The 17500-nt window shown below is 57.3% G+C and overlaps 1 protein-coding gene across 11 annotated transcripts in view; it reads right to left on the bottom strand.

Moving 5' to 3' along the window:
• The window catches only part of EBF3 (EBF transcription factor 3), a 117402-nt gene that overhangs the window by 12734 nt on the left and 87168 nt on the right, over positions 1 to 17500 (bottom strand). For all 11 annotated transcript variants that reach the window (XM_045068747.1, XM_045068739.1, XM_045068738.1 and 8 more), the window contains exons 10-11: positions 17364 to 17490; positions 113 to 201 (exon numbers count right to left, since the gene is read on the bottom strand). In XM_045068747.1, coding sequence (XP_044924682.1) covers positions 113 to 201; positions 17364 to 17490 — 216 coding nt within the window. The remainder of the gene's footprint in view (positions 1 to 112; positions 202 to 17363; positions 17491 to 17500) is intronic.

The following is a 17500-nucleotide window of genomic DNA, read 5'->3' as shown; positions in this document are numbered from 1 at the left end:
GGGCGGGGCCCAGGGCACCTGGGAGCCCCCCTTCCCAGAGCACCTGCTGCCCCCAAACCGGAACCGGCCCGGTGGCGGACCCGCGCAGGGCGCCACTTGCTCTTTTACTAACCTTGGGTAACCTTTCGGGATCACCCGGATGTCTCGGGATCACTTTCTGCAACCTCTGAAAGCCGTAATCTATGGTTGGTTCATTAAGGGCTGTAACAGGACACAGAAATGTAGGTCAGGTTAATTACTTTTATGTCATCCACTACGCGTTTATTGCACGCTTACAAATAAATGTGTGACTCTCCTTTCCCGACGCGCTCGGAGGCCAGCACGCCCCCCACCCCCCGAACGCTCGCTCCGTCTTAAGGAATGGATTTCCCCCCTCTCTTTTGCACGTAAAAGCAATGATTATTTCTAATCTATAATTAGACGGGAAGAAAGTCAAAGGGTTACTCGATCTATTGCAAGAATGGCCGTGCAGGCAGAAAGTTGCAAGTCTCGGGGCCATATATAGCAATCACCACAGTCATGATCACTGTCTACATCATGTGGTGCTTTCCACCCTGGCCAGGGATTTATGGGAAACTGGCAATTATGACATATGTCTGGCTATTGCTAGGTTCAGATTTATCCCTGTGGTCCTTTTCTGTCTAGCATATTGCCTGAGCGCAAACCAGGCAGGAGGAGCACTTATTCTTGCAAAGCTTTAATAATCTGTGAATGGCTGACTACAAACTGATGTAGAGCGCTATCATTCCACCAGCCTCACGGAATTGCCGGCCACAAATAGTAATTAATCTTTTTATCCCTCAAATTGTAATTTTGACTATGAACTGTGCGCGGCCATAAATCAGCGGCCCGCGCCTTGTATACAGTGCATGAATCACGGCCGGGACTCCGTCCGACCGCACACTCTGTGTTTAACAAGCTTTATAAGGAGCCATTGGGCTTTATTATGGCTCTGCCTGACTCCAACAAAAACTGAGCCCGGAGGCCCGGGGACGTGAGTTAAGATGAAAATACTTATTAGAGTACATTACTTCTTGATGTAGATATCGTTTTCCGCGGAGTCACGCCACGGAGCGTGGCACGACATAAATCAGGGGGTTTTCGGAGACTAATAGGACCTGCCGCCATCTATTCATTGCGCAGTCCCCAATCTGGGCCGTCACTCATTAGTCAGCACGTAATTTGATGATTAACAGCACCGACTCAGCAGGTCCACAAGCGTGCGGGGAGCACAAAGGTGCCGGTTTCGAGGAACGAGGTTAGAGGCGCTCTCTGGAAGCGCTCTCCGAAACAACTGGTCACCGCTTCTCCGTGCGTGCCCGTGTCAACCCCCGTGGCGGGTCCCAGGCGCGGCAGGGCCGGAAGCCTCGCGGCTGGATAACTCGCCCGTGAGCTGAGGGCCACAATGCGATCTGACATTCTATCATACATCCCGGAGACAAAGGTCCGCACAGGAATGTGAAGTAAGACATTTTCTTGTTAATAAAGCATTGATCCGACGTATTGATTTTACATGACATGGCTTTGGCTGCGATTCTGCCCTCCTTTTTCTTTGCAAATAGTAAAGCTCTTCAGAATGCCTCGGCGTGTGTGACACGGCAAAATTCCTAACTCTCTGTGATGTAAATTCTATATGTGTAAAACCACTTCATAATCAAACCATTAATCATCAGAAGCTGTCAGCGTTGACTTGGGGGACAATTTGTCATGTCTCTGCCCCGGCCAGGACAAGGGTGTCATGGCAAAAGTGCAGCACGGCCGCCGGGCCGATGGGCCTCACCCAGAGACTGGGCCCGAAAAGGCTTAGATAAAGTCTCACATTTCTTGATGAGGGAACAAAAAGGGGGCCCACTGTGCATCTCGGACGTGTCCGGGTTTCTCCTCTCCCCCAGCTAATCGCCATGACAGTCTGACTTAATGAATCGGCCTGATGAAAGGTGATCAGAAAAGATAGATGAGCGGCCGCTATTGATTTCATGCAAATGGCCCTGACAGGTGATGGGCACTTTAATGCAAGCTTTCAGAAGCTTTATGACTTGTAATAACCATACACTCTCATTCTGGGAGAGACATTTTCCGATGTTTCCGTAGAACTGATCATTCTCCTTCTAGGACCGCGACGACTCTGAAGCGGTGTGAGTACGAGGCGACCTTTCACCTCTCCCCGCGGCCCGAGATGCTCCCAACTCGCGCCGCCAAGAGCAAGCTGGGCGCGCCACCGGGCGCTCTTGGAAGAGGCCCTGCCGCTGTGGCCCTGGCGGATCCCCACCACCCCCTCACCACCCCCAGGCCAGGCCGGGCCCCACAAAGGGCTGGGGCGGGGTGGGCACCGCAGGGGCAGCCTGAAATCCCACCCGGGCCGCTGGGCTCGGCTCCGGGACACCCGAGGAATTTAACAGGGGAAGAATTAGAAAAAATGGCCCTGGTCTTCTGACGCCGGGAGGAGTGGCCCACGCTCGTGGTTCACGGAGGCTTCCAAGAGCCCGTGGTGGCTTCAGAACAGCCGCCCTCCGCGGGGCCTTCCGAGAGCCGTGCTGCCCCGGAGCCCGGCGTGCGGCACCTGGCGGGCCCAGGAGCCGCGTGGACGTCCCCGGCAAATGCCGTGCGTGGAGGAGAAAGCGCAGGTCCCTGCGTGCACCCCGCAGCCATCGGCTCGCCGAGTGGACGGGCGAGGGCCCAGCCGAGCCAGGGCAAGGCTCCGGCACGTCCAGTCACAGAGCACCGAGCCAGGCCAATCAATACCACTTTCCTGTTTCAGAACTGGGTAATTATGAGGGGGAGAGATTGCCTGACCTTTCACCTGCACTGCATTACTTTGCTGATATTAAGATAAATTGCCTGATTTTGGGTAAACATATGCTGCAATTCAAACTGTCAGCACTGGTTTGCTCAGGAATAATTTGTATTGATCTCCCGGCTTCTTCCCAATTTTGCTTACTGACCTCGTGGATAATTAGAGAAGGAGCCTTGGGTGAGCTCAAGTCGGGGATGAGGAAGAAATATGAAGGAGAATAAAGCAAATTTGTTTTATGTTAATATTTGTGGGTCCTCCTGCCGCCCTCACATCTGTCAGCATCGGGAGAGCCGTAAATTAATGTACTTGGTTCCTGAGCAATTTATTCCGAGGAATAATGTAGCAGCTTGCTTAGTGTCTGAACATGTGTCACTGGGTTAAATTAATTTAAACTCTGCCTTAAACACAACAAAAACAAATGTTATTTTCTGCTAAAGGGGAAAAAAACAAGACATTCCTCAAAACCTGTTCTAAGCTTCCAACGTACCGCGCGGGGGTCTGTGCGTCTGCGTCGGAGACGGTGAGTTTCGTAATAAGCCGCCTCCCCGCTCCCCGGAAGTAATTAGTGCCCATTATTTGTTCCGAATTCAAATCTTGCTACGATGGGCCGCTGCGTATAAAAGAGACGGATGTGTGCGCAAAATTATATCATTTAAGATGTGTCAGATTATAAGGCTGTTGTATCAAAAGTCATAAAACAAATCTCCCTTGTGAAATATCTCTTTATTAACCGTGCCATAAGATATTAACATTCCTCATTTAGTGGAGGGCCTTTTATCTGTTTCAAATACATTATTCGTCCTTTTAGAGATAAACTGTATTAATATCCATTTGAGTAGGCTACCGCGGCCTAATGCATAGTAATTTTTGTTGGAGAGCTTTTATTTTAGAATAAGAAAATTACACAGCAATAAAACCTGAATGAATCAGAAGCTAGAACAGCCAGGAATCACATTCCATGCCAAATGGGGCAAGCAATCAGGCAGCCCGTAGAAGCCAGATATCCGGCTCTCCTACGCAGGCCAGCATCCAGCGTGGGCCATACACACGGAGCCCGACATGGCCACAGACAGCCCGGGACTCCTCCATGCCGCAGCAGCCTACAGCGCGGGGCGGATGCGTATTTAAATATATCTGAGTGTACCAGCGTTAATCTTGTTACTTTACATGCATTAAAGTCCTAACAGAAGCAGCATCCTAAATGTTTAAGTCATGCCCACAGACTGGGGGATCCATCATAGTGCAACTGAGAAAATGTTAACCGTCTGTGATGTGAGCTGAGGTCAGGACCGCCAGAGCACACAGGGCGGCAGAGTGCGGCAGAGGGCAGCGGGCCTGGGCCACATCTGCGGCCGCCACGACCCTGACCGACCAGCCCGGCGCGATCAGAACCATGCCGACCGGTCCAAGTCGGCGGCCTTTTCGTGCCCGGGACCTACACGGCCCAGTGCTCCTTGTGATGGCTTCACGGAGCCATCCAGCCCTGCCCTGAGGTCTGTGTTCATGTCTAATCCCCCCAAAATGTGTATGATCATCTCATTAGGCTCAAACAGCATGTCTATGAGGGCATAATCCTGCTCAGTTAAGCAAGGGGACGTGCCCAGGGCCTTGGAGTTGATCACACGCCAGCAAAACCGCAGCCTGGAGAACATGGATATTTGGGGCCAGTGGTGTTTTCCTACAAAGAGCAGCTCCAGGACAGACCGTTACCTGACATTTATTAAGCAGCTACTATGTGCGGCGGGGCGGGAGGGCTTGGCTGTGGGACAGCTGCCTCTGAGGGCTCCAGGGAACGGCAGTCATGAGCAAAGGTCACCCCTCGGTGGTGGTGGCCATGGTGGCGGTGTGGTGGGCTGCCTGCCCAGGGCACAGGGTCTTGTACCTGCCCCTCGGCTGGCGGCACCCTGCCTGCTCCCAGAGATGGGCTGTAGCAGGAGGGAGGGAGGCTTCGGGGTCGCAGAGCTCCCCTGTGGTGGCCACCTCCTGCCCTGCCCGGCCGGGGAGACCGGGGGACCAGCCCAGCATGCGCCCCAGACTAAGCGCTCTTCCAGCCACGCTCCTGGTTTTAAAAGCAGCGGGCTTTCCGCGCTCCGGGGTGGGGACACTCGCAGGTAGGAAACGCGCCAGCTTCCGCGTCGCCTCTCTATGGTTTAAGCGGAAGCCCGGCAAGCTCAGAAAGGTAGAGCAAGTTTTAGGTTTAGCACAGACGTTCCTGCTGCCTGAAAAACCTGCCCACGACAATAAAAACAGGAAGACATTCATTTGCTTCATTCCAGCTGCTGGTTGGAGCTATTAAATGAGTTCCAGTTTCATTTCAATAATGACCATCTTCCTGTAACTTCCCAATCTCGCATTTGTCATGGTGCAGTCATGTTCCCGCTACAAACAGATCCTCATAATGAGGCAGTTTTTCACATTAGCAGCATAACTACATAATAAGAACATCTGCAGTTCCTTTTCCGAGGGACGAGAGCGCGCTTCGAGGAAGGCAACAGGGATTGTTAAGTAAGATCGAGTGTGTTTCACTACCAGGACGCCCGGACCCTGCCCCGACAGACTGCAAGCCTTCAGTGTGCCTGAATGAACACAGGTTGTAATGTGTAAAAATTAAATAAAGTAAAATTAAATTGCTCAATACAAAGACATCCCTCTAGAGGGTGTTAGTGATTTCAGTGACAAAGTGCTATTTGCTGACAAGTAGTTTACACATTAACCAGCTGAATCCAAGGGGGGAAAATGCCAATAGCAATTATATCACCTTGAGGTTATTAAATGTCCCACTGATAAGTAACTAGGTGAACTTGACCAGGTGATAAACACTGCTGTGAGGAAATGATCGCACAGTGAAGAATGTTTCTCTGTCCTGCTGTTTCTCCAGATAGCTTTTCTTTCAAAAATGACTGTATAAAAAGTTGCATTAAAAATGTGTGGCCGCTGAGGACGAAACTGGGTACTTAGCTCCCCCCAGCACCTCGCGCCCCCCCGGCCCCTGCCCCCACGCTGCCCTCACTCCAAAACGTCACGCCAGGTCTGCAAAGGCCTGTTTTCTCTCCCTTTTTTAGGCGTTAAAATGACGCTAAGTTCTCCACTTCATCATCAACTGTCTCCTCCAAGCGCATTTCATCTATAAGAAATTCAGATGCTCGGGAAATTAAAATTTCAAAGATCTGCTGCAAAAAAAATCAATGGGGCGAGATCAATGCTCATAGAAATTTCATGAACTTTGAACTGATCCGGGATGATGATGAGAGATGCCTGGAGTTTCAGGCGGCCGACGGCTCGGTGCGGGTGAACGGCGGCCGGTGCGGCAGAGAGGACGGCCGCCGTGCGGATGGGTTTTCGCTTTCATATTTTGTCCGACAAAAAAATTAATTTTTAGTCTATTTCAGTAACAAGCAAAAATAGAAAAAAAAAAATCTGCCTTCCCGACGCGACGTGTAATACCCCCACTTCTTAAGAACACCTAATGCTTCGCACGTTAACGCGCCTACGAAATGAAATCGGTTCCCTTTGCAGCCGATTGCAGGTGCAAATTAATATTGTAAAATGAAGATCAATACACAGACAGGGCCAGATCAATACCGGCTAAATTATTGCTGCATTTTCCTCCTCATTCAAGATGAGTTGTGTTTTCCTCTCAAAGTCAATACTTTGCAGCTTTTCTCATTAATTTCTCAATAAATTTGGCAATGAATTTCAATCACAGAACTCGGCAGGGTGAGCCAGGCATTGTGGCGTGCCTGGGAAACACAAAGGCCACGGCAGCCGGGCCTCACTCACCAAGGGTGCTGGCCCCAAGAGCCACCCACCCCCGACCCCAGCCCGGCCCCCACGGTGGGAGCAAATGGGAAGACTCCGGGTCACCCGTCGTGGGCGCCCAGCAGCCTACCCCGGGGTGCCCTCCCCGGCATGACCTGGCTTTCCCAGCATCCCCGCCGCCGGCAGGGGCAGCTCCGACCGGCCCGGGGTCAGCCTCCGGCTCGCACAGCCGCTACCCCAGCAGCCCCTCCGACCCAGCAGCTGAAGGGTACTTCCTGGAAACAAGACCTCCAAGGATGGGAAAAGTGCCACACTTGACTTCTAATTGTAAGTCAGGCGCCTCCGCATTGGAGCGGGGAACGTGTTCGGGTACTCACGCCGACAGCCCGAGCCGGCCTGTGCACAGGGACCTGCCTCCATTCACCGGCGCCTGGCAGCGGACGGCGGCATTGTGATGCGGCACCGAACGCAGAAAAGGGGACAGCTCCTCTTCCTTGTTCCCAAAATAACACCCGTGCCGACAACTTCTGGACTGCGCTCAAGCCATGCTGTTTACATCCCTCAAAGAATGCGCAGGATCCCAGCTTTTGTAGTCATGTGGGAACGGCACCTACCCAGCCCAGCCCGCGGCTGAGGAAACCCAGGTCCCATGGCCTATCCGCAGCTCTCACTCCTCGGGTGGCTTTCTGTCCCTGGGGACAGGGAGCCGGGAGCTGGGTCCCCGCGGTGGCGGCTCTGGGTGGGGAAGGGGTGCTGTCCTGGGAGCCCCTCCTCCCCCCACCAAGGCTGTTCTGATGCATGTGAGCGCCCTGTGCGCGTGCAAGGCCAGCGGTGCAAGCCTCCTGCGCGCGAGGGCTCGCCATGACCCGTCCTCCTGTCCTTAAAAAAGAAAAATTCCACTGTCCTGGTGCTGCTAACCCTCTTAGAGAGGCTTTTTCCAGGAAAGGGTCTTAAAATCCAAAGAGGCAACGTAACACTCTGTGGAGAACCGTCCTGGCAATGGATTTGCACACTTTAAAGCAGCGTAAAATGTCCGTGCAGACGGAAGCTGAAGAATGAGCTGCCGCGGGATACCCCCTCCCGGGCCAGAGGGGCACCCGCGGCCGAAGGCCGAAGGACGCCGCCCCGTGCTTCCGGGCACCCCGAGGGCCCACGCGCCCGCCCACCCACGGGGGTCATCCTCCTCCCGGGGGCCATCCCCCGTGTCCCTGCCCCTGCCCCACTCCACACGAGTGCACGGAGCTGCTCAGAGACATGGGCCTGTGGGGCTTCCTGAAGAGAGAGACCCGCGCGCAAGGGTCACACCACTTTGGACTCCGAGAAGCCACAGTGAATGGAACGCTGCACCCGTCCACTCAAAAACTCGTTTCTGAGCGTGCGGCAGCAGCATCGCCCGTGAGGTCCCAGCGTCGGCGCGCTGAGGTCTCTCCGAACAGAGGAACGGTACTGAGTCACGCACAGGAACGACGCCCTGAGGCGACCCTGCATGTGGCCTCCGACACAGGGCGCGGAGGGAAAGACGTGGGTCCCCGTGAGATGCCAGGAACAGGCGGCGTGCCCAGCGGGAGGTGGAAGGGGTGCCTGGGAGCCGCGGGTGCAGGGGGAGGGCGGGAGGAGCCGGGAGCGATCGCTGGGGCAAGCGCGGTTCTCCCGGTGAGATGAAAGTGCTGAACCAAAAGCGGTCGCACAGGCTTGTGAGTGCGCTACAGCCCACGCACCGGACAGTGGGCGGGACTCTGTGAACCACAGCTGCACAGACATCTGGATTTTAAACGAAGTGGGCATTGCTGATCGGGCTTAGAACACGCACGCCGGCTACCCCACGGAGGGAAACTGCTCCGAGCGCGCCGGCCGGACACGGGCTGCCGCGTCGGCAAGAAGGAGAGAGGCCCGTGCCCGAGAGCGGCAGCCACGGTGTGGGGACGGTGTGGGGACCGCGGGGAGGAGGGCCAGCCTCGCACTCGGAGCCGCACGTGGCTTCCCGCACCACCGCCTCTGCAGTCTCCACGCAGACTCTCTACATCCTGGTTTTCCTGGACAGGAATGTTCTAAGGCAAAGTCTTTAAAGACCTCACCGAGGTGAACGTAAATCCTGGACTCCCCCAGCCATGGTCCTCGAATGTGGGATTCTGGGTCTGGGCTCACGCAGGACAGCCCTGTGTCCGCACAAGAGGCCACGCTGTACTGGGATCAGAAGCGCTCTGTGGCCTCTCGGGGACTCCCTGCCACCCTGGCCCTGGCCGCTCGGGCGCTCCCCCAGATTTGCTCTGTCTGAGCTCACACCTGGCCTGCGCTCTTCCCTCTGCCCGGAAAACCTCACCCCTACTCCCTGCACCCAGGGAAGGGGGGGGGGCACCTGGCCCCTCCCCCACAGCGTCTCTGCTGGGAGGTCTCCTGCCTGAAAGACCCACGGTCCCTCCGCTGTCCCTTCTCTCGTAGAATCAGCACCTTTCCGGAGTTCACTTCTCTACGTCCTGTTCATGCCCATGAGCCTCGGAGTCCCCGGGATCGTACACGCAGCTCCGTTCGCCGAGAGCCGCCCGGAGCCGGAGTCAGGCTGCCAGGAAGAAGGCGCAGCTCCTTCCTCAGGTGAGGGTCCCCCTGCCCAGGGCCACCCGGCCCCGTCACCTCTCAGAGCAGCTGCTTCCCTCCTCTCTAGCGCCTGCGGTGCCGGAGCAAGTACCTGCCGCAGGCGGGCGCCGGGAACCCCTGGACGCTTCTGGACACCGAGCGCAAGGCCGGGTCACGCTGACGGGAAGCTTCAACGTCACACCCCGGGCCGCCACGTTCACCTTCCTTGTCATTCCCGCGGGGCCATCTTCCGAGGGCAGAGGGGCAGAGGACAGGAGTGATGCGGCGGCGGCAGCGTTCTTGGCCGGTGAAGAGCAGGGGTGCGTGGGGACGGGTGGGGTGCAGGGCTCGGGCGCGACAGGCTGGGTTCACCACCACGGCGCCGGACCAAGCCCACGTGACCTGGGGCACGGTCGCGGAGGCTGTGCCGACAGGTCGGCGGGAGCTCCCCACGGGCAGGGAACCGCGTGGTGCTCTGGCCCACACCTCACGCACGTGTCCCTTGCCTTCGTGGTGTTTAAATGAGTCACCCCTGAATTGACCTCCATGGTCACTGGTGACGAGCACACACGGCCATTTACAGGCTGTAGCTGGGGAATACCCAGTGGTCCGACGCCAAGCTCGCGGCGAAGTGTCCATCGGCGCCACCCCCGTCGCGAAGGTCCTGCTCCCACAGAGGTGCTGGAGTGGCTCCCTTGGCCTGGAGGCGTGTCTGCCAGCCCAGCACCACGGCGCCTGGAAGCTCCCCTGGGAGGTTTCCAGACTGGGGACGAGTCCGTTAGGAAAAGCACGAGCTGGTATCCAGCGCCAAAGCTGGAGTGATTTTTGCAGTGAAGCCTCTGGCTGCCACCAGCGCCAGCGCCCAGAGTCACAAGAATGGGGAGGAGGGTTGCACGTTGCAGGCCACCAGCCCCTCCCCTCACCGGCCACTGTCCATGGGGCTGTGACAGGGAGGGCCCAGGGGCATCCAGCCAAGGGCCTCCTCGTGGGAAAATGAGGGATGACAAGTTGGAGAAGGAATCCAGCAGAATCCCCCACATCCAACTGCCTTGGTGCCCTGACCTGGGTTCTCGAGGGTCCTGGATGCTCTCAGAGGGGGACAGGGCCCAGCCCCTGGGGCCCACGTGGTCAGGCAGTCGGACCTCCGTGTGTGGGAGATGTCAGGAAGGCTCGCCTCACGAGGACAGGGAAGGGGGCCATCCGCCTAGAGAGGAGCCACACCACCACCAGGCTGCCCCTGAAAGGAACTTTCTCCAAAGATTTACAGCAACGCTCACCACGGTCTGCAGTGGCCGGCGGTCTCCACGGCAGGTTCTGTATGTCAAATTTAACACGGTCCACAGTGAGCCTTCCTCGAGCACACGCGCCATCACACATGCCCTCAGGCCCCTTATGGAGCCAAGTTATTCCACAGGCTCAGCAGGAGCGTCTGCGAACTTCTGCTTTGGCGGGGAGGGGCAGAGCAAACAGCCCGCGTCACTAACAGCTTTCCACTTTGTTGGAAAACCCATTCTGCAAAAGGAATTGCTCGGTTTGGGTTTTCTACCATGAATTTAAAAGGCCCAACTGATGTGGATGATAATTTTTTAAAAGTACCTTGTCTCACGCTGAGCTTCTGGGATCCGAGTCTCCACGCGGATCAAGCGTGTACGGACGGGTCTGCAGACCTTCCCCCAGCTAAAGCCGAGGGAGGCCCTGAGCTGCGGCAGCCTCCCGGTCCCCGTGCCCGGCACTCCCTGCCGGCCTCCAGCCCGCTCACCCCCCGCCCCGTGCCCGATGTCCAGCCGCTCCGGCCAGGTAGGGGAAGCCCATGGCGCCCCGAATGTGGTGAGCCAGAAGGAAAATACAAATTAACAGTAGCACGTGTTCTGCTGCCTCCTGGGTCACCGCGTGACCGAGTCCATCTCTTGAGCGTGAAAAGGTCGGCACTGCTCCGCGTCTGGCTCCCGCTGACCCGTCTGCTCTGACAACGCCCTTGGTCTTCCCCATTGAACTCGTGGGTTTTCGCCAACGTGGCCTGTGTGATCTTATTTTACCTCTTATCTCTGCTTTATTCTGCACTCGGGTGGACTGTGGTCACTTTGTTGTGCTTCTACGTGGTGGTCCCTGTGGTCCCCACCCCGGTGTCCTTCCTGAGCTGTTTCCAGAAGTGTGGCCAGCATCCTTGCTGTCCAGAGACTCGAATGAAACCACCGCTCACGGTTCCATCGGGTCCCATAAGGCCCCTCCCCGGGGGCCCCTGGGCGGGCGGGGGAGCGGGACCAGGGACCCCGCCGGTGCAGGGGGCCGGGCGTGCGGAGGGGGCCAGGCCTGCCGCCTCCGCCCGTCCACGTCTCGACAATCACTGAGTGAAACCCGGATGACCCTTTTGTCCTTTGGGGAAGATAAATGGCCGTCTCCTCTCTGCGACATTTTGTCGGGTTTGGTGCTGGAGAGTCAATACCTTCACCTTGACACGGAAACTTTGTGATTTATCAGTCGGCTTCCCTCCCGGGTTCGCGCGGCCCCGGAAAGTGCAGCCAATCGGGGCGCCGGGAGCCGACTTTGGTCACAGCCACTCGGAAAACCACCACAACCCCTCCGATGACAGACAAATGTGTCTTGTTAGCAACTGCCCAAAAGCGCTTGACTTGTACTAATAACAAAAAGGCCATGCTGGTCACCGTGGGTCCAAAGACGGAGCACCCTGTCACCAGCCTGGTTGGGAAATTAGCAAATAATGTTCTTTTCCTTGATAAATGGGTGACAGCTCCCTCTCACCAATCATTTTTAACATTTTGATGCATGCCTATGATCCCACTGGAGAAGCAGAAAAGTTTACTGGCCCTCAATTTTCAGATGATGAATGGAAGTCTCTAAGTGTGCGATTTCTGTATGAGGTATAGTTCATTTTAAGCAATTCTAGTAAATGGGTGTCACTGATTAGGACAAATAGTCTACTTGTGCAATAGCACAAGCGGTGTGTCTCATTCTCCCGGCCTCCTTCGAGACAGGAGAGAAAGGGACAGCCCTGACCCCGGGAGACCTCCCAGCGCCGCTCCCGCGGAGGGCACGCGGCCCAGTGTGCACACTCCCTGTGCCGACCCGGCGTGCCGGGCACACGAGCCGCTGGCAACCCAGGTCGTGCTGTACCATGCCGAGGACACCGGGGGGCACTTCCCTTCCCCTGTGGCCCCAAGAGCCCTGCAAACGACCCCGGGGCGCACCCTGTCCCAGGCAACGGGCAATGGTCTGCCGTCTCCCGCCAACAGCTGAAGGAAGGACGGATGCCCCGGTGGGCTGGGAGAGGTCGGGCGAGGCGGCTGTCCCCGCCCTCCAGCTCTGGACAGGTCTGGACACGCCCCGAGCTGCACACACAGCCCCACGTGCCGCTCCTCACAGAAAGCCAAAGGCCGTTCCAGCACGGCCGCCGCCACCCATGGGTCCCCTCTGACTGCTGAGGAGGAACGGTGACACCCACCTGGGGCACTCACGGAGGGGAACAGATGGGGACCAGCCAAGACGCACAGGACCCCACCAGCCAGGGCAGGCCACTCGACAGGCCAGAAGCCTCCCCAAACCCCAGGGCCCATAATTACAGTATTTGTCTCTCCACGAGACCCACATATGTGGTCAAAAATCTGTAACTCCAGTAATCAGGGGCTCACATGGAAGTCTAGAAAGCAGGAGCACTAGGGCACCGTAAAAATAGCACGATCTGTGCGGCTCGATTCGAAAGCACTTGAGCTGCGGGTACAGGGAGTCTGTGCGCAGAGCGCCGGCCTGGGGGACAGCCGGGGGGTGCTGGCTGTGTCGAAGGCGTTACTGACTGTGCAGCGTGTCACCCTGCCATTGGCCGAACCAGCTCCGAATGCACACCAAAGACCTTTAAAACTCTTCAGAGACGTGAGTGCCTTTCAAGGAGGTGCCGGGAGGCAGGGTGAACGGGGGAAGCCTGCCAGAGGTGACCGGAGGCTCTTGGCGAGGAGACACCCCTCGCCCCGCCAGCGCCAGGACAGCACCTGAGGACAGCACCGTCCCTACTTCGACACGTCGCCCACTTAAGGTACCCTCTAACTTAAAAAAGAAAGCACACGCACAGAAACACAGACTGTTAGCCGTTACTGGCTGAGTAATGACGTCACGAGCCGGAAACTGAACACACGTCTTCATGCAGAAAACCATCGCTTTCACGTCCCCGTCAAGGAAATGCGGAGCAGCCGCCCGGAGTCGAGGCCCGGTGGCACACGCCAACTGCCGATGCCTTGGTTAGGAGGGGTTTGGCCATCGGCAGGCAACATGTGGACTCCCGGTGCTTCGTGAGCACTTCTTTAAACATGCAGAAGAGACCTCTCAGGTGAGGCCAGCCACGCGTTCAGGTGCAGGAGGTCAGCGGGGAGCGCCCGCCACCCCAGCTGCACACCGGGATCCTGCGGAATGATGCTGGAAGGCCAGCCACCGCCAACCAGCCCCCGGCCCTTCAGCGGGACAGGAGAGCCTTCTGCCGTGTGGACACTGGGAGGAAACAGTGATGCCCACACTGGTGCAGGGACGCCTCCCACCTGGAAACGCGTCTGCTAACTTGTTCTCATTCTCACAGAATTCCAATTAGAAGCACACCGTTTCCAATTTGTCTTAATCGAGTAACACGGCGATGCCTATATTCTAATTAAAAAATAATTTCTTTCATTGCTCTTAACAGTTTGATGTGTTTCTCCTGGTGAAGTTGTACACGTGAACCTGTCCGGTTTGCCCTTTACCGTGAGTTTCTCAAGCAGGATGACTTGCCAGGGCTCTTTTAATTATTATCAAACAAGCAAACGATACACTCTTAGACAAATATTAAAACAAGCATTGCACTCAGTTATTAATTTGCACTATTCACTTTAAATGCAGCAAATATCTCATTAATTTAATTTTAGGTGCCCACCCGTTTATATCGCATTTTACAGTCTAAAAGGCAATTTACTATTAACTGGCAATTACATACAGAGTGATTGTTAATTCTGCTCCTAAGTGCTAGCCGCTTGAAAATTGTTCTCTCTCTCTAATTTTTGACCTTCTTACGACAGGGGTGAGGCACTCTGGGAATACAAAGGACTAGTATGGAAGAGCCGGACATGTCGTTTGTGACGCATTCTTTTAATTCGCCGTGCTAATCAAGTGAACTGCCACTGCCTCCCAAGGTAATTGTGCCTTTATAGTAGTTGAAAGCAGCAGCAGAAGGGTCTGGATGGACTGGCTTGGCCGACCTCCCCTTCCCAGGGCGGGGGCAGCAGAGAGCGCCCGCACCCACTCTGGGTTGACTAATCGGGTCTGGTTCTGAAAAATCTGGTGTTTCTCAGATCACTGTAAACAGATCATTTAGGCCTTTTGCCTCTGGCAGGCGGGCAGGGCCCCTCCTCTGCGCACAGGTCCATTATCCCAGGCCTGGCCTCCTCGCTTGCCCGGGGAAGGTTCCCTGGAAGGGTGTCCCGGCAGCCTCCGGGGCTGATGGGAGCCAGATGCCCAGGGGACAGCGCCCTCCCTGAAGGGGCTGCCCGCGCGGGGTCCTGACGTCCAGAAGAGCTGGCTCAGTTTTCAGCGGGGGCAGCGCAATTCCCCGTGATTGCCTCATTGTCCCCGTCAATTTCAGGGCAATGCAAATCAGACAGAAGCTTCCAGGTCAGACAGGTTATGACCCCACCTTTCCTCTGCTCCCTGAGAGTGTACGGGCCCCATATCCCTTACACAGCGTTTGAAATGTATATTCCCGTTAATGATTGGGGTGTGGGGGGAGGCAGTAAATCAGCCTCCCGCTAGGAAAGGCTGAGCTCACTGAATGGCTTCATTGAAACGCCCATTTGTGGAAGAACTCGTGACAGAGGAAATCCCCAACGCCTTGGGCAGCAGGGGCCCCGGACCGGTGTCCCCAGAAGCCCAGTCTTGGGGTGCCCATGATGTCCACAGCAAAAACAGAAGCCAGCTTTGGGCTGACGGGCTCAGCAGGCCCTCACCCCAAGCGGGAAGGAGGGGAGCCCCCGGGGTGCTGGCGTCCCGCACAGAGAGCCGCCCCGACACCCAGCCAGCCTTGACCCCGAACGCCAGGCCCTGCTCACGTGACACCAGCCCTCCCGCACTCAGTCCCTCCTGCGCTTGTTGCCAAAGCTCAGCCCGGCCCCTGCGGCCATCCGCAGGCAGGGCTGTCCGTCTGGCCACTTTCAGCCACGCTCACTGTGGTGCCCTAAACCAACCAGGAACGCTAGGTCCTGTGGCAGACACAGGAGCCCACACATCATGTGGCTCACGAGCGGAGAGCAAACGTCTCCTCCTTGGAAGGACTGGGGACCCCGGTGGCCGTTACCCTGTCATAAAAGGTACCACACACCACACGCCCCCCCCGAGGCAGATACATCCCTCAGTTCTCCCCGACTCCCACAAAACCCACGGGGGGAGCCGAGGAGTGGGTAGGATGCAGTGGGGTCAGGAGGCCCAGAGTCCAGGTCCTCAGGCCCACACTGGGCAGAGCATGGGCTCCCAGGGCGCAGCTCACTAGCCAGAGGCCCACGGGGGTGTCGTACCCCCAACAGGAAGCACTGCGTGGGGTGTGGAGAGGCTGCAGGGGCACGACAACAGCTCACACACAAGGCTGGGCCCACAGCAGGTGCTGGAGGCCCCAGCGGGCACAGGATGGGACTCTGGCCACTCCTCGCAGACACTGGCCCCATACTGCACCGGCCCCACAGGGCTCGCTTGTCGGAGTCGTATTGGGGCTCACTAGATGCCCACGTTTCAGAACTCCCGTATGCATGGGACACACTGGGGGCCTCGCAAACTAGAAGCGCTGCCCTTCTCAATGTCTGGGTTTTGCCAGGAAGCCAAGAGCATCTGGACTGCAGGACAGACCCAGGGACGGCCACCCAGAGCTCTATCGCTATAGGGACTTCCCTTGGTTCCTGCACAGTTCTGGGCTCTGGGAGCGTGTACTGGCCCCACAGGAGAAAGCGGACCGCAGTATGGGCACTCCTCCCCCAACCTTGACCACTTGGCCGGGTACAGGGTTTGGGGAAGACAGAGGAGGAAACTGCCCCCGCCGAGGACCCCAGGTGCCGCCGGCAGACAGGCTGCTGCCGGTCGGGCTGCCTCTGGGGACAATAGCCGTGGCTTTCCGAGAGGACCCGCATCCAGCCGTCCCCAGAGCGGACGCCGGGCCTGTGGGAAGTGGTGTGGAGGAATTCACACTGTGCCGTTTTCTACCCACTCAACGCTTCCTACAGGGGGCAGTGGGGGAGTAACCCCCTTCCCTCCTCAGACTCCTATGCGGAAGGCGCGGCTGCAGCCCCACAGCCACCGGCCTGATGGACGGAGATGCCCGCATCCCCGCGGGAGGCCAGACCCGCTCCAGGACCTCCCGTAGTCACTGGTGACAGCGTGGGACCCCAGCCCAGGCTCCCGGCATGGACGTCCCCTGCCTGCCCCCCTCACCACGCAAACACATTGAGGCCACACAGGAAAGAACAAGCACCCATCCCCATCCCCCACGTGGGGTGTAGCAGGGCCTGCCCATCCGTACGAACGCTTCTCCAGAGCTTTCGCAGCTGGCTCACACTGGAGACCCAAATGCCAAGATGCTTTGAGTTTATCAATGGTGTTTCCCAACAGCCACCTGGGACGGATCGTGTTAACTGAGTGTCCACGTGGGCAGAGCCTCATGTAGGACCCCCTGGGGTAGGGTAACAAACATGCCATTTAAGAGGTGACCCTTTTTGGTGACTCACGTTTGAGGCCCTCACAGAAAACGGGTCCTCTCTTAGAAACAGCAGAGGGCCCGGACAGACACCTGGCTTCACCAGCGGGCCCGTCCATGACAGCACGTGTGGCCTCGGGCACGTGCTGGTGTGTCATCTCTGAGTCCCTGCGTGTGCAAGTGAGCGGCGGCACTGTGGGCAGCCACGCGGCGAGCGCATGGGCCAGGCACATGGGCAGCTGCCCGGGGAGGCCGGGGCTGACTTGTTGACAAGCCGGCCGCCTCATGCCGAGGCCCGAAGGCAGAGGGCCACAGATGCGGGGACGGACCCCTGAGCTCACGGCCTGTGGGGGCTGCACCTGTCCTTGGCATCGCCAACTCAGGCGAGAATGTGGAAACCCTGCACCCCACTGACCCAACCCTCGGGGCCAAGGGGGCTTGGCCTGTCTGCCTGGGGACCCCACCTGTGCAGACTGCACTGGAAGGAGCCCCCCCCCCCCAACCTGGCCACCAAAGTCAGAAGCATGAACTCACCAGTGTAGACAAACCGCCCAGGAGCACCTTTACAGAACTGCTTAGACTTGTAGGACAGGGTGACTTCAACGACTCCAGGAATGTGCCGTGGCGGGGTCTGCACCCGGATGGCGTGGGGAGTGATGAGCTACAAAAAC

This window comes from Mustela putorius, unplaced genomic scaffold (assembly GCF_011764305.1).
Source record: "Mustela putorius furo isolate JIRA1106 unplaced genomic scaffold, ASM1176430v1.1 tig00003909_pilon_pilon_pilon, whole genome shotgun sequence".
Classification (NCBI taxonomy): domain Eukaryota; kingdom Metazoa; phylum Chordata; class Mammalia; order Carnivora; family Mustelidae; genus Mustela; species Mustela putorius.
The sequence above is the reverse complement of the archived record's forward strand: the minus strand, read 5'-3'. Positions and strand labels throughout refer to the sequence as shown.